The 15,258-nt window shown below is 37.6% G+C and overlaps 1 protein-coding gene across 11 annotated transcripts in view; it reads left to right on the top strand.

Moving 5' to 3' along the window:
* The window catches only part of ATP11C (ATPase phospholipid transporting 11C), a 175,116-nt gene extending 161,565 nt beyond the window's left edge, over positions 1–13,551 (top strand). For 7 of the 11 annotated variants that reach the window (XM_025276801.1, XM_006058634.3, XM_025276799.2 and 4 more), the window contains 3 exons: positions 1,440–1,593; positions 7,930–8,034; positions 10,986–13,551. In XM_025276801.1, coding sequence (XP_025132586.1) covers positions 1,440–1,593; positions 7,930–8,031 — 256 coding nt within the window. In that variant the 3' untranslated portion in view covers positions 8,032–8,034; positions 10,986–13,551. The other 4 variants (XR_006548797.1, XM_044937339.1, XM_044937336.1 and 1 more) reach the window with 4 other exon arrangements.
* Positions 13,552–15,258: the final 1,707 nt, after the last annotated feature.

Below are 15,258 nucleotides of genomic sequence, written 5' to 3' on the forward strand. Positions count from 1 at the left end.
AGTCATGTCCAACTGTTTGTGACCCCATGGACTATACAGTCCATGGAATTCTCCAGGCCAGAATACTGGAGTGGGTAGCCGTTCCCTTCTCCAGGGATCTTCCCAACCCAGGGATCCAACCCAGGTCTCCCACATTGCAGGCGGATTCTTTACCAACTGAGCCACCAGGGAAGCCCAAGAATACTGGAGTGGGTAACCTATCCCTTCTCCAGCAGATCTTCCCTGACCCAGGAATTGAACCAGGGTCTCCTGCATTGCAGGCGAATTCTTTACCAACTGAGCTACTAGGAAGCCCCACAATCTAGTGGGTAGTGGGTGCACATATATTCCACAGTCTAGTCCTCATCTGTGTAGAGCCATGAGCTTGATGTGATCATGTTATGTTGCATGACAGTGCACAAACATCAGTGTTTAAATGAGAAACCAGTGTATCTTATTATTTTTATTAATGTGCATAATGAGGATTCCTTTTAAATGCAACAGGCAGCTTCAGTAACACTTCTGTTTCATATAATAGGAACTCATTTGCTTTTCCATTATCTTCAGTGAGCACTATTTGTCATCTACTAAATGGGACCAGCCACTTACATACCTAAGGCTCCTAATCCAAGGATAGTTTGGTACATGCCCTGAGCTCAAGCAGCTGCTTTGCACTTCCTCCCCCTCAGCTTCAGACGACATTCATGCTAACGTAGTGAGTCTCTCAGTGGTTCAGCTCAGACAGGGAAGGGCAACTGGCTGGACTTCTCAGTGGCCGCCTAACGGTTCAATGGATGACTAAACCCGGCAGAATGTAGCATCCTCCTGGATTTCTGGACCCCAAGGCTTAATGTGTGTAGCAATATTCTTTTGGCAACCTACTTTGCACACTCTGGTACTCAGTATATATTTGTAGATGAGAATGGTAGATTTCTCACATTTGAGAGAGAAAAACTACAGTCCTTATTATGCTTACATAGGGGTTTTGTGGAGGTGGGGCAGCGGTAATAAAAATGTCTTTTAAATTTCCAAATGTAGAGCACAAATCCTTTCTTACATTAATAAAACAGCCAAGGAAGTAAAATGTTTGTTAACATAAAAGTTAATCATCATTTCTCTTGAATATGTCAGAAGTGCCAGCATTTTCGAATGCAAATAAATACTCTCCAGTTGGCAACCTTAAAATAGATCGCTTAGTTGTTTTCAAGTCAAGTGCATTTTATTATCCCTTTGATTACTTTCAAGTCAAGTGCATTTTCCCCTTTGATTATCATCCCTTTTCTTTCCAAACATTTAGTAAATGAAATCTGTTTACTACTTTTGGTTGTTCTAAAGATTATTTTTATTAATGTATATAATGAGGATTCCTTTTAAATGCAACAGTTAGTTTCAGTAACATTTCTGTTTCATATAACAGGAACTAATTTGCTTTTCCATTATGTATTCTCTTTCCACTCTAGGCCATTCTTGAAACAACAGAGAATGTATTTCGTATTTGCTCAAATGCTGTCATCTGTATCCGTATGGTTGACCATAATTCTTCTAATATTTGTCAGCCTTTCCCCCGAGATGCTCAGGATTGTATTAAGGAGTGTAAGAAGAAGAAGTACCAGGGTAAGAACTAACTTTATATTATAAACTGATTTTTCTAAGGGGCTTCAATATCTGCCGTGAACTAAAAACTTTATTTAGAGAATTGCCTTAGTTACAGCATGTTAAACCCCTCCTTACAGGTTCATCACTTAATTTCCTCATCTGCATAAAAAGTATAATAAAAAACTTCGTTATCCAATGCAGGTGGTAAGTAGATTCCTTAATAGTGTTCTATGTGACCTTTAGTGATCCATATGGAGTATCTCATATGCTCCATATGGAACTTTAAACAGAAAAAATGATTTTTTTTTTTTTATTTAGCCTAGAATTTTCACGCTGGGAATTTCCACACCAACGTTTCAGTTTTTTTTTTTTTTTTTTTAAACAAAGCATTCCGGCTTTAACCTTAGAAATTTCCCTGTGGTTATTTCAGACTTTTTTTTCAGTTGATAATCCCAATTTGCCTCTTTCAAACCTTTCCCCTTCCTTTAATTATAGTGCTGCTTAATCTCTGTGTTGCTTCTAGCCCTGTCTGTCCAAGAGTATATTTAAACCAAAGAGAATTCCCTGGATGTGGTTTCTACATCCTTCCCCTCTCAAACACACTTGTAAAAATTTAAGATGGTTTTATGAGTGTGTTTTTATTTTTGCTGCTTATATGATAAATTTTTTGCAGCAATGCGAAGTTATTACCCTCTGTCAGCCTAATTGCTTGGGCCTGCATTGTCTGATATCTGTTGAACCTTTCTTAAAAAGCCTTTAAACTGAAAAAGGTAGATTAGCCTAGAAAAATAAAACTTCTGGCAAATTTTGACCTACAAGTTAAGTAAATATGTCTCATTCCTGCCAACACTAGCTAATTTTGCCCAACAAAACCCTATTTCGATCATACTGACACCAATTAGATCTTATAGCCCCTCCAAGGCAGTATTTTCAAGAAGTAGTCTAAGGTATATCTACCTGATCTGTTTGATTAAATTTGCCAGTTTAGCCAGAAAACTGGTTCATCTTGATTTTTATTTTTTTTCCTATTGGTAGATTCCAGTGGTTGGCATCATATAGGATAGGGAACTAAAATGTCTATAGTGGGAAAAATCTTCAGTGATTGGGTGTATAAAAGAGAAGCTTCATAATCCAAGTCAGTATCAACCCCAATGAAAAACAATCAGATTATCAGTGGCACAAGCCACATTGATTCGTGGTATAAACTGGCCAATCACTATATGGTTAGGTGGTCAGAACTGGCCTTAATTCCATGCTTCTGCATGCCTTATGGATGAAAGTGGACACAGTAACATAAACCTAGCTAAAACCACCTTAATCTCTCTAATCCTTCCAGTAGACCCACTACTGACTCCCTCCAGCCTGGTGTTTAGTCTTAGAATGGGAAAGTGACATTTATTTGTAAATACCAGTTGGACAGGGTTATAACAGGTTACTTCTCTAATGGCTCAAGTGGCAATTTGTATGAAACCAAATTTTAAAAATGTCATGGTAAGAAATATTTTGGTGCCTGTCATAATAGAGATTTGTCTACAAAGGATCTCTGTATTTGGAAATACACTCTGAGGAGCTCCTTGATGTTTTTCTTATTTGGGGTAATGGAGCTCATGCTAAACGATGGCTCACAGCCAGCTTATAAGTTGACAAAGCTTCATCCTCTAAAGATGAGACAAAAAATCTCAGAAATCAAAACCTTCAAACATAATATTTTATCCTCTTCCATAGGCCCTTTAAAAAAAATGACACTGGCTGGATGTGACTTACATAAATTAAATGGTCATTAAATGGAGGGATGCTACAAGGCAGTCACAGATAAAGACTTAGAACATTTTCTTTCCATGCAAACAGCAGATTCCAGACTTCTGTTGAAAGAAAGCATGGAGTTCTGGGCCTGCAGCCCTTTTTACTTAGCAGTATAGAGTATTTCCAGGGTTAAGCATGAACTTTGTTTGCCATGAATTATGTCCATGATAGGAGGAATTCTAGTGTCTGTGCTGTAGCTTGGCATGCTGATGTGCTAGAACAACCAGAATTCCCATAATCACCTTCATTCATTCATTCATTTATTCCTGTCATCATTGAACCAGTGAACATGTGTTGAACCACCTACTGATGAACATCTCTCTTTAACATCCAAAGTCTGAAAGGCTAAATGGTTTTTCAGACCCTATGGGATTTTGAAACTTGCAGATAAGACAGAACATTGTGGGCACTCATCAGCACTGCCTTTTTTTCCCCCTTGTGAGAAAATGCAAGAGCAAAGTAGTGCATATCAATGCATAAAGGGCAACTGAAACATGGCAGCCATGACTTCTCTGATAAGCCATCTATTTACACAAGGCTCTAGTTGGCCACATCAGAGAGGCAGAGGCCACTTCAAAAATCTTTCTTCAAAGAAAGAGTATCTTAAAGGCTTCTCTAGTGGCTCAGATGGTAAAGAATCTGCCTGCTCTGTGGAAGACCCAGGTTTAATCCTTGGATCAGTAAGATCCCCTAGAGAAGGAAATGGCTACCCACGCCAGTATTCTTGCCTGGATAATTCCATGGACAGAGGAACCTGGTGGGCTACAGTCCATGGGGTTGCAAAGAGCTGGACACGACTGAGCAACTCACACTTCAATGAGCAACAATCTGGCATTCTGGGTGACTTCCTATTTATTCAGTATCCCTTGCTAAGACATTGGCCTCATTTAAAGAGCAGCAAGAGATTCTTTTACACTGGGTCCACCTCATTCCTGAGAGGCTCCCTAATGGGGTAGAGTGTGTGTCCCTAGCTAAAAGTAGAAGATCCCCCTGACTTCAACCAGTAAGGGTCAGATCCTTTGCAGGGAGAGCCAGAAATGCCTGTGGCAAGTAGACTGCCTGTGCTATCTGCCTGTGAGTCTTGGCAGCTGCTTTAAGAAGGGAAACTCGGTAGTGGATAGAGAAAATGTCTCCAAGGAATTTGAGAAGGAAGCTAAGCCATTTACGTTTAACTGTTGTAGAAGCAGCCTTCTGTTGAATTCCATTCAATTCAGAACACTTTGCCCGAGGGTCCAGGATAAGCTAGCTGCTGTGCTAGGTTGATCATTCCAGCTCACAGGGAGCTCTCACTCTAGTTGAGTTATAAAGGGATTTATTTGGAACACTTCTGAAAGCAGGTATAAACAGAATAGTAGAGTCAATATTATGGCTTGTAGCACAGCTGAGCCATCTCAGGGTCCAAGTCACTAACTCCAGAAGCCTCCGGTAAAAAGGCCAGTCTGGCAGCCCCCACCACAGCTGAGTTCTGTCTTGATACTAGCAGTATAAAAAACTCTGCTATCTTCCAAAATAGATTCCCTCAGTCATTTAACTCAGGAGGTAAATACATTTTCACACCCTTATTTTCAGCAGCATAGTTAATTTTTGAGCTAAAATCCCATCATTAAGGATCATAGGGCTTTTCTTTAGCTTCTAAGCTGCCAACAAGTATATGATGAAATTATCATTGAGCACTGAACAGTGGGTACAGCAGATAACACTTCAAAGGAAATATAAAGTTTACGATTTGGGGTACTTAGAAAAGCCATGTCCCTTCTCAGCACTTTTGTTGGACTGGCTCTTAATCAATGAAATACACCTGGACCCTCTAGCCAACTAGTGAATGAATACCAGTTACCATTTCAGGCGGAGGAATTTTCCATGTATCTTTATGTTAAGTTTTCCCATGGAAACCACCATGATCAAAAGGAGGCTTGATTTTGCCTAGTAGGCATGGAAACACTATAATGTAATGAGAATGAATGCGGCAACATGGCTATACCTTGCAAGTGACGTCTGCACAAACAAAAGCAAACATTCAGTTACATAGGGAGCTCTTTCAGAGTGGCAGCCAGGAGAAGGAAGAATGTCAGGTATCTGAGCAAAATTCCCAGAGAAAGCACTTTAGAGAATATAGTTTCTCCTTTAGTAACAATAGTGACTGATGATGACTATTGAAATCCTTACAGTGTCTCATACAACCATGAGCTCTAAGGGTAACAGCCCTGTGATCTAGATTAGACAAAAATAAAGTTGAATCTTAACATCGTGGCTGTGGAGGTGGACCTTTATGCATTGGCCTCTTTGACAGACTGCTAATTGAGCCAGTGTCAAAGCTCCCTAGATGACTGCAAAGGAATGTGGAAATTTCATACTGTTTTGTTTGTTATCTCTCAAGCTTCTACCCCCGCTACCCGCCCCCAACCAGTTGCTAGCTGTATCAATTTTTTATTGCTTTACTCTTTTCATGTTCTCTACTGCCTTCTGTACTCTCATATTTCTGTTTTCCTTTATAAAGTAGCCTATAAATCCCTAAAATTTCTACTTCATAGAAAAACTTTTATCTCTGACAGTTGGATACAAGATTCTGAGCGCACCAAAATGTGTTTCAAGTTACACTCTTAAATAGATGGGCTTGTATTTTAAACACAGGGTGGGGGGTTTGGTATCATGTTAATCTTGTTGCAAGGCTTTTGCCTACAAAAGAGAAGGCAAACAATTAAAATTTTTTTCTCAGAAACTAAATATTAATCTCTCTAGCTTTTATCAATTGGTAATTTGCATGTTACCAACATGTCACCAATTTTATTAAGGTAAAATATGAACAGGAGAAATGTAGTTATGTTAAAGCATATATGAATAAACAAAATTTTTCCTTTGGAAGTATAAACGTTTATTAGACTCTGCTAGATATATGTGTTACTTTAGCTGGTTTCTTTTTGTTAAGCCTATTTCTATTAGTTGCTAAGTAGATAATATGGGTAATCTTGATTAGCAGAATTGTTAAGCTCATCCCCGTAGTTCACCACTCATCTGTTTTGCTAAAGCAATACCATACCAAGTCTATAAATTAGCCTACAGCTTCAGGCACAGAATAAGGGGGAAAAAACTAACCTCTTAGGTTTTCTAACTAAACTTTAAGTCATTGATTTTCACTTTTTCTTAGTGTTTTAAAGGAAAAATTCATAGCTTTTCAGGCAATGCTTTTAAAGAGTTTCTACAGGAAAAAAGGGGGAAAACCAATGAAATTACGTTAGGATAACGGAAGTTAAGCTTTGGTTCAGAGGTAAATGGTACGAAAGTGTGGTTTCACCAACAGTTTTTCCATTATTTAGTTTTGATTAGGTTTTTAACCTGAAAATGCCCAAGGTCAGTCTGTATTACATGTGTGCAACTGGACAAGATGAGATAGTTACTTGAAGATAGGTCAGTGATGGATCCTGAGCATAGCTCTTTGATCATTGAATTGTAAACAGTGTAAATTAGTGAATTAATGATTAGAGATGAGCTTTATTTCAGTGAGAAACATACTTTTAAATTATTTTATTCAAAATAGTGAATATTCCCATGAACCAAAAGTTTTTAAATTGATATACAGAGAAATAGCAGTTTGCTCATACAATAAACTATTCCTAACTCTAACTCTGCTTTTACTTCAGAAAGTAACGTCTTTAAAACTAACGTCATTTCGACTTCTAATTCTCAAGGTTTCTTTTAAATGTCTTACATTTCAGAGAATATTTACTTTTTTCTTTTTGGTTTCTGCATTTCTCTTTTTTCTACTGCAATTTTCCACCTTTTGTGCAATTGTGAACAAGGTAACGAAACGCCTCCCTTCCTCAGGAACATCTACTATCTTCATGCTTTCTCAAACTTCCAGCAATCACAGTTTCTCTTGGAGTGAATAAGGTGACTTCCTTTCTTAATGTACCAACTTGCTTGCATTCTCATTTGCTTGACACCATTTTCTGATTCTTTATGAAAAATTCTCATGACTCATCTTTATATCTTCTGTTTGATACTTAAGAATATTTTGCCATTTTCCTTTAATCATTTGTTCACCTTCTCAATTGTCACAATGGAGAATCAAAAACCTGGACTGTAGGTCTGTAGTCCCACTGGTTCCTGGTACACAGTAGAAGCCACAGCGTGTTAGAGCTAGTCTGTTCACTAAGATAGGAATGTTTTGCACAAATTTCTCTTTGTTCAGTACACTCAGAGTACCAGAACAACTCTCAGAGGTGTTCACCAAAAGGATGGTAAGGTTTACTAATCAAACCATATTGCCTTCATCTACCGCATAACTTACCAGTGTCATTTCAAAAACTCAAGTTTGCCACGTACTACTAATGTCTGTATTCTACCATGAAAACAATTCAATGTGAGGTGGAGACTTTCTTAGGTCTTTAAGTGTATTCATTTAAATGTTATGCATTTGCTATAGTATAATCATGTGTACTTTTGGCCAGAAGAGTAGTCTTATAGGAAATGATTTTTTTATTCCTACATTTTTATCACCAGGTAGGTTACCAATCTTTAAATGCTTTAAGTATCTTTACCTCACTATTACAGAGCAATCTAAGCTGTAAAAAGGCATCTGACTCATTATCCACCAGACCTTCAGTCAGACCTCTTCTTTTACGAACATTCTCAGATGAATCTAATATATTTTAACAGGTACCTAGTGTTACAACAAGTGGGCTGGCTTTAAAGAAACAGATTAACAGCATTATAAAGAAAAAATGAAAATATCACTCTCTAAATTTTCTCTGCTGTTGGTGTGGTGAACTTTATACTATTCTTTGAAAAAATATAAAGATGCATTACTTGGAATATGGAGAAATACATATTTTAAATTTGCTAAGCCCCAAAATAAAATTTTATGCATTTTCCAGAGCTGAAGAGTAATATAATATATTTAATTTGTAAGGGGCATGTTTTCATGGCATCACATGAAAATGCTTGTTACCACTGATCAGGAAATATAATTGGATTTTAAAAGATCATTTGGAAAATTAGAAATAAATATTCCAAAATTGCATCTGTATAATATCAAGTGAGTTTTAGTATTGCATGTTCTTTTGGGAATTATGTGGAAATAATTCAATGTGTCTGCACCTCCATGTGCTATGTCTGTGTTTGCAGGTATATATTGATGTCTTTGTAAATGTCTGATCCCCAAGTGTATGGTAATGAACCAATCTACTCTAATCACTTTTTGTAGTGTCAAGTTTTATTCAAGCTAAGTATTTCAACTTTTGGAGGTGAAAGCTTTCCTAGCCATTCAGGGGGATGCTAGCCTAATGATTTAGAATGCATCATAATTATTTTTTCCAAAAGTGAGTAAATTCATCATATAACATGTTATTTCATTTACCTCCCCCCCAAAAAAAAATTTGGAAGGAATTGATATGCCATGGGAGGAATTCCTCTATATGTATTCTGTTTCCCACTGCAGAGGCCTCTGTCATCCCAGGCCTTTCAAGGTGTTTTATCCATCCATGGACGTTTAAAGTACTTCATGAATGAGGTTTACAAATTTGTCAGCTTAGAAACAATTCCACACAGCTTAGGGCAGGGCATCTTTCATGCACACATAAAAATTAATGATCATCATGAATGACATTGCACATCAGTTCACTTTGATGCTAACAATTGTGAGGCCACTTCATAGGCCCATTTTTTGATCAGCTATCAGCTTCCCTACCCTTCAGCAAAGGATAAAAGTTGAGCTAAAATATTGAAGCCATTGGTTCTTCTATCTCCTACAGTTCATCACAGTCTGTATCTGCAGTGTTATTTTGGGAGGCGACTCATTTTGTCTCAGTCTGCCTCCTTTTACCCAGTTGGAGTGACTCAGTTCAGTTGCTCGGTTGTGTCCGACTCTTTGCGACACCATGGACGGCAGCATGCCAGGCCTTCCTGTCCATCACCAACTCCTGGAGTTTACTCAAACTCATGTCCATTGAGTCAGTGATGCCATCCAAAATATTTTCCCTCAGTAATGAATCTGCTTCCCAGTAGCCTTCAAAGTCTTTGACCATCTTGTCCCAGATAGCCGTGTCCTAAGTTGTGTGGTGTATTTTAGTGAATTTTTTATCCCCCTGGATTGCTTTACTTAGCTTGGTCTGTGGTTTGGGAGACTAGGCTGGGTAGCAGACATTGCTACTGCTTTTGGTCTCTCCAGGGCCTTAACTCCTACAGTGTTAGAGCTAAGTAAGGTTTTGTTTTCTTTTTTCAAAAACAATTGTTTTATTTTTAAAGTAATTATTTCTTCTAGGAATATATTTTCATATTACATTATTTCTTCTCCAAGGAAAAGAAATCTGGCAATTAGTTTAGCCACCGAGTTTGTCCCTTGTTTGTTAAGGAAACTGCCTGACTCCTTATATAAGTTCTCGTGTGAATGTCAGCCTTATTTTGGTTAGTGTCAACTTGCCCCTGCTACCTGAAGAACTAATGTGAGAATGTGTGTGTGTGCCAAGTTGCTTCAGTCATGTCTGACTCTTTGTGACCCTATGGACTATAACCCACCAGACTCCTCTGTCCGTGGAATTCTCCAAGCAAGAATACTGGAGTGGGTTGCCATGCGCTTCTCCAGGGGATCTTCCCAGCCCAGGGATCGAACCTGCGTCTCTTACATCTCCTGTATTGGCAAACAGGTTCTTTACCACTAGCGCTACCTGGGAAGCTCCCAGTATAAGAAAATGAAACATCAAAAGAAATGGAAGGTATTCTACAGGACTTCTAGTCCAAGCATGGCAAGGAAGGTGCACTAAAAGGGGAAGAAAATAGTACACCCCTTAAGGCCCTCCATTACTCAAGTTTTTAAAATTTGAATTTTTGAGTGTTGAATCAAGGTTAGGTTCACCTCCTTGACAATAGGACTTGTACTTCTCCACATACCTGATTTACAGGCACCAATTCTCATGCTGCATCCTAATGATAGTGTGTGATAGTGTTTAGAGGATGAAGAATCTAGATTTCTTAGGGTGTTTTCTGTGGTTTCTTTTCTAAAAAGATAATGAATAAGGGAAACAGAAGAGTCAATTGACTCATAGATACATGATCTATCAGAAAAAAATTAACTTAGGTATTATAGAGAGGAAACATGTTTCTTTAAGTAAAAGTGCTTTCTTAACAATCTTTCAAAACTGAATATTAGAGTTTGTCATAATTAACACAACCAAAAACCAGTGATCAGTTCATTCATTCATCATGTCCTGAGTACCTGCTGTGTGCCAGACACTGGACTGGGTGCTAGAGACAAAAAGTTAAATAAAACGTCCCTGTTTTCATGGGGGTGGGGCTCACAGCTAGAAGGGATCCTAGTCAGCTAAGCCTCTGCTGTCCTAGTGGTAACAGTTCTTAGGAGAACCCTGGAGCAATCCAAAAGCAAAAAGCAAGTCTGAATCTATTCAGCTGACAGATGAAGAAAAGATAAAAACTGGCTATTGTGTCACTTTCTTCCCCAAGCATGTGAATAAAACTTGACAGCTTTTTAAAGACAATTGGTGTACTCTCATAACAAAATTTACTATATGATTTATTTTTTTAAGTGCTAAACAGATGGTTTCACATTATTATTAAAATTAATGTTTTAACTCCGTATATTTTACATCTTTCAGAATCCGAATCTTGAACTGCCTATGTTATTGTCCTACAAGCATATTGACAGTGGTTACAGATAAAAGAGAAAGCATGAAGAAACAACTTCAAAAAGTTATCATCTCAGGATACTTGATATGCAACTAACTAAACCACTATCTTATGTCTGAGGTTCAGAATAAATGTCCAGTAAAATACCAAATGACTCTCTTAAGCATTTATAATTATTATAAGTAGCCATTATGGCCAAAGCGCTAAGTTATGAATTATATGAAAGTTGGAAGCAAGAATATATAGAATTTCTGGCTTTAGATAGAATAACTACCAAATGGGTGCTCTTTTAACCCATGAACTCTGTGAATGGATTTAAATATGATAGAATAAAGTAGAAGTCATGCAATGGGAATGAATAGATTTTGCTAAACTTACTTTTTTGCCTGGCAAAAGAAATGGGCTGTTAGGATCACATTTCTTGTTCCTACTGAATGATGATCTTAAATTTTTTCCACATATGAAAGGAATACTTGAAAATATAAAAGAACTAAATCAGTGCATCAGATAGTAGGTAATCCTTTCTGTTCACCTACATGCTGATTATCCTTGCCAAAAAGTGCATTGAAAGGTGGAAAGAATGTTAACCCTGGGTATTTTTGCAAAAATAAAAAAAAAAATTATTTATTTTTGTTCTTCTGAATTACACTTAATGGGTGGAAGACTACTAGATTTGAAAAGAAATCGTTTCCAGTCACTTCAGTGACCCTCAAAATAGTTAAAGATATAACAGATTTTTCCAATATTAGTTTTACTGGGATCAGGGGTAAAATGGGCAAAACCACAGTTACATTAAAATGGCATTCTGAACATCAGTCTTTTATAATTTTTTTGTGGAGAGGAAGGAAGAATAGCTTATTTGAAACTGTTAACAGTTTCTGTTTGAAAGTGGTTGCATCTGTGCGCATATGCAGCACTTTTTTTTTTAACTTGGCAATTTGGGAAGGAGGAAGGGTCCATAACATGACTCTGAACATGAATATTGTCTCTCTTAGCAAACATGGCTAGGGTAATGGTCTAACTCTAAACCACAAGATTCACCTTGGTTAAATCCTCCACTTACTGGACTAGAGGGAGGTCATAGCCTCCTAAAGAGCTCACTTAAAACAAAAATAAATGTGATATGTCTTTATTAAATGTTAAAATTAAACATACACTTTTTTTTGGATATAAGTGACTACATTTGACTCCTAGATTGAAATGGTCTTTTAAAAGGTATTTTTGTTCCAGTTTCCATTTTTGGTTGTCTTTCGGGCATGCCTGTACTATTATTAGTGTTTATATTGTACCCTGATTTGGAGAAGTATTAGATTCAGTCTATACCAATGTATTTATAAAGTCCGTTTGACATATTTGATTCTTCCACTTATATTTTGTGTTAATGTTTAGGTATAATTTTTCTTAAATTCTCAAAAGGACATAATTTCAGTTGTCAGAAGCCCTTCCATCATTACTGACCCTTTTTCATTATTTCATTTGTTACCATCTATCAGTATTATTTTTGAGTATTTGTTAGGTGTCATCACGCCTTCCTAAGTGTGCTGTGTTTTAGTAGCCTAGTATTTGAAGTAGTCTGCTGGAAACCAAGTCAGTATATTCTCTACTATTCCAAAGAGCTAAAAATCAGAGCCAGGAAAGCTTTTGATGTTTTGTTGTTGTTCTTGTGTTTATAATTGTTGCTGTATTATTATTGTTGTTTTACATAAGAATTATAGAGACTGTGAATACAAAGAGCCCACCTTGACTAGAGAGCCTTGTTTAATGCAGACCATTGGAGGTTTGACATAATCAAAATATCTAGGATAGCAGAAATATAACTGGTGGCATGTAAAATTCCTTGCAACCTGGAAGAAAGATAAGGAAGGGGGATGTAAAGTCTGTCTTATAAGGTACACATTACACTGCAGCTCAAATTCACGATGACAGTGATGTGTGATATGGCCTAGATTCTTGAAAGGGACCTGACTTGACTTTTTAAAAGATAGATATTTTACTAAGGAGCTTAAAAAAAAAAGGGTTGGCGTGAGGTTAGCAGAAGTAAGCCATCCAGTATTCCTATCACTACAATCTAACCACCTTATTTTGTGCCAGAGAAACTGATAAAATGTAATAATAGGATCATATACCCATCATTTGAATAATTTTGAACTACAAACTGTCCTTATAGTTTTCATAACTGTTGTCCATTGTTTGAGGATGTTACTACTAAACTGAAAACATAAATTCCATATCTACCACATTTACACCAGCAACAGTATAAAATGTAAGCCTAAATTTGCAAAATTCATAATAATTTAGTGACAGAATTTTTTAATAACATGCAGTATATAAATGCAGATTTTATGCAAGTGTTGACAAAATCATTTTTCAGCTTACAAAATGGGACTGCAATATTACATTTTTCACTTCAGCAATTTTTTACATCATTGCTTTCTATAATGAATGTGAATGCCATCTTTTATGAATGCAACTTGCCTTTTTCATTACAGAAATTTTGTTTGATGTAATCAATAAACTTTGGTATGATATAATTGACATTTTCAGTCTCTTTTTTGTAAAGGTCTGTTTGACATAAAAGTAATATGGAAGAAATTTGGTTATAGGAAATAAGTTCCTAATTTCTGCTTTGCCTGTACAGCTCACAAAAGATTGACCATTTCTGCGTACAAACTGGCATTTGAGGGCAGAACTAATTTGGGGATGTTCTGACATTTGGGAGTTCTGAATAAGGCTGGATCTGGTTGCTGTATACAGAAAAGTCCAGCTAAATTGGCAAATATGTATTGCTAGGTTGCTGTGTGCTAGGCAGTACTCACTTGTTGGACGTTGTGCTATATATGGTCCACGTCTGCATCCCATTGAAATCATTTGGTTCTTTTTTTTAATATTGATTTATTTATTTGGCTGCGCTGGGTCTTAGTTGCAGCACATTGGATCTTTAGTTGTGGCATGCAGGATCTGACTCCCCGACCCAGGATGGAACCTGGACCCCTGCATTGGGAATGTGGAGTCTTAGCACTGGACCACCAGAGAAGTTCCTGAAATCATTTGATTCTTAAGTAGCCAAAGATGCAGGGATTTTACAATAGAGTGTGTGTGTGTGTGTACATCTTTCTCTCCCTCGCACCCCTCCCCCTCCCTTCCTTCCCTCTGTTGTTGCTCAGCCTGCCTCTAATGCCTTGTGAGTGTCCCTTTTCCTTGAAAAACCCTGCTTTCCTTGACTCCTAAGAAACTAGTCACCTGGGTAGCTGGTTTCATTACATTTGTACACTTCCGTCTCTGTATTTTTATCATCTTTTAATCCTGTTAGTCTTTGACCTACATTGAGAAAATGCATTTCCTCTTTTTTTGTTAAGTAGGAAATGTGCTCTATGAGGAGGTGAGACACAAGTTCAAGTTTCAGTTTTGCCACTAAGCCATTTCCCTCGATCCTCTTTTCTCTCACCTGTAAAGTGGTGTCTTGGGGGTGAGGGGAGAGCAAATGAAGTAAAAGATCAGCATATGAGGTAAAAGATCATAATTGCTTTGTAAAATGGCATTTACTAGCCAGAGAAATGCATTGGTATTTTTATATAAAGGGGTTTTGTTGATGCTTTGACACTTGTAATCAATAGTTGTTATTTACCAAATTTTCATACATGTGTCTTAGATTCTTTCTACCTTCTTGGAGTTAGTCTGTTTAGGTTTCCTTCCCTTCCCCCATCCAGCCTGGTAAGGCACTGCCTCACTGTGGAGTCTGCCCAGGATTGGCCAGTGAAGTAAGTATTGTGACGGACTGAGTGGTTTGGCCCCTTCAGTAAGAACAAAGGTTAGGGGCTGAGGTTATCACTATGGTTATTCAGTGAATGTGTCCGCGACTGAAGCGCTGGGTGCATACTAACGAAGCTTGAAAGCCTGAGTTCTGGGAATAGTTGTCAGGAAAATGAGGGGCTTAATTATTTCACAGCATTTTTTATTTGACACATTTTTCCAGCAACGGATGGGTAAGGAAATGTGACCTCAGTTCCTAGTATGTGGACCTACTGTGAAAAAGCACTGCTGTGTAGAGCGAAAAAGTCCTCATCCTATGGGCAGGCCACTGGCTGATCAGTGCCCCTCTTGGTGGAGCTGAGTTCCTGCTAGCCATGGGCCTTTGGCCTTGGCTCTTTGGGTAGGGAAAGGCAACAGATGTTCATAGTTAAAATGCCTGCTGCTTCTTTGATCTCTTCATCAATTTGTTAAGACAGATTTCCTACCAGTAAA

This window comes from Bubalus bubalis, chromosome X, assembly GCF_019923935.1.
Source record: "Bubalus bubalis isolate 160015118507 breed Murrah chromosome X, NDDB_SH_1, whole genome shotgun sequence".
NCBI lineage: Eukaryota > Metazoa > Chordata > Mammalia > Artiodactyla > Bovidae > Bubalus > Bubalus bubalis.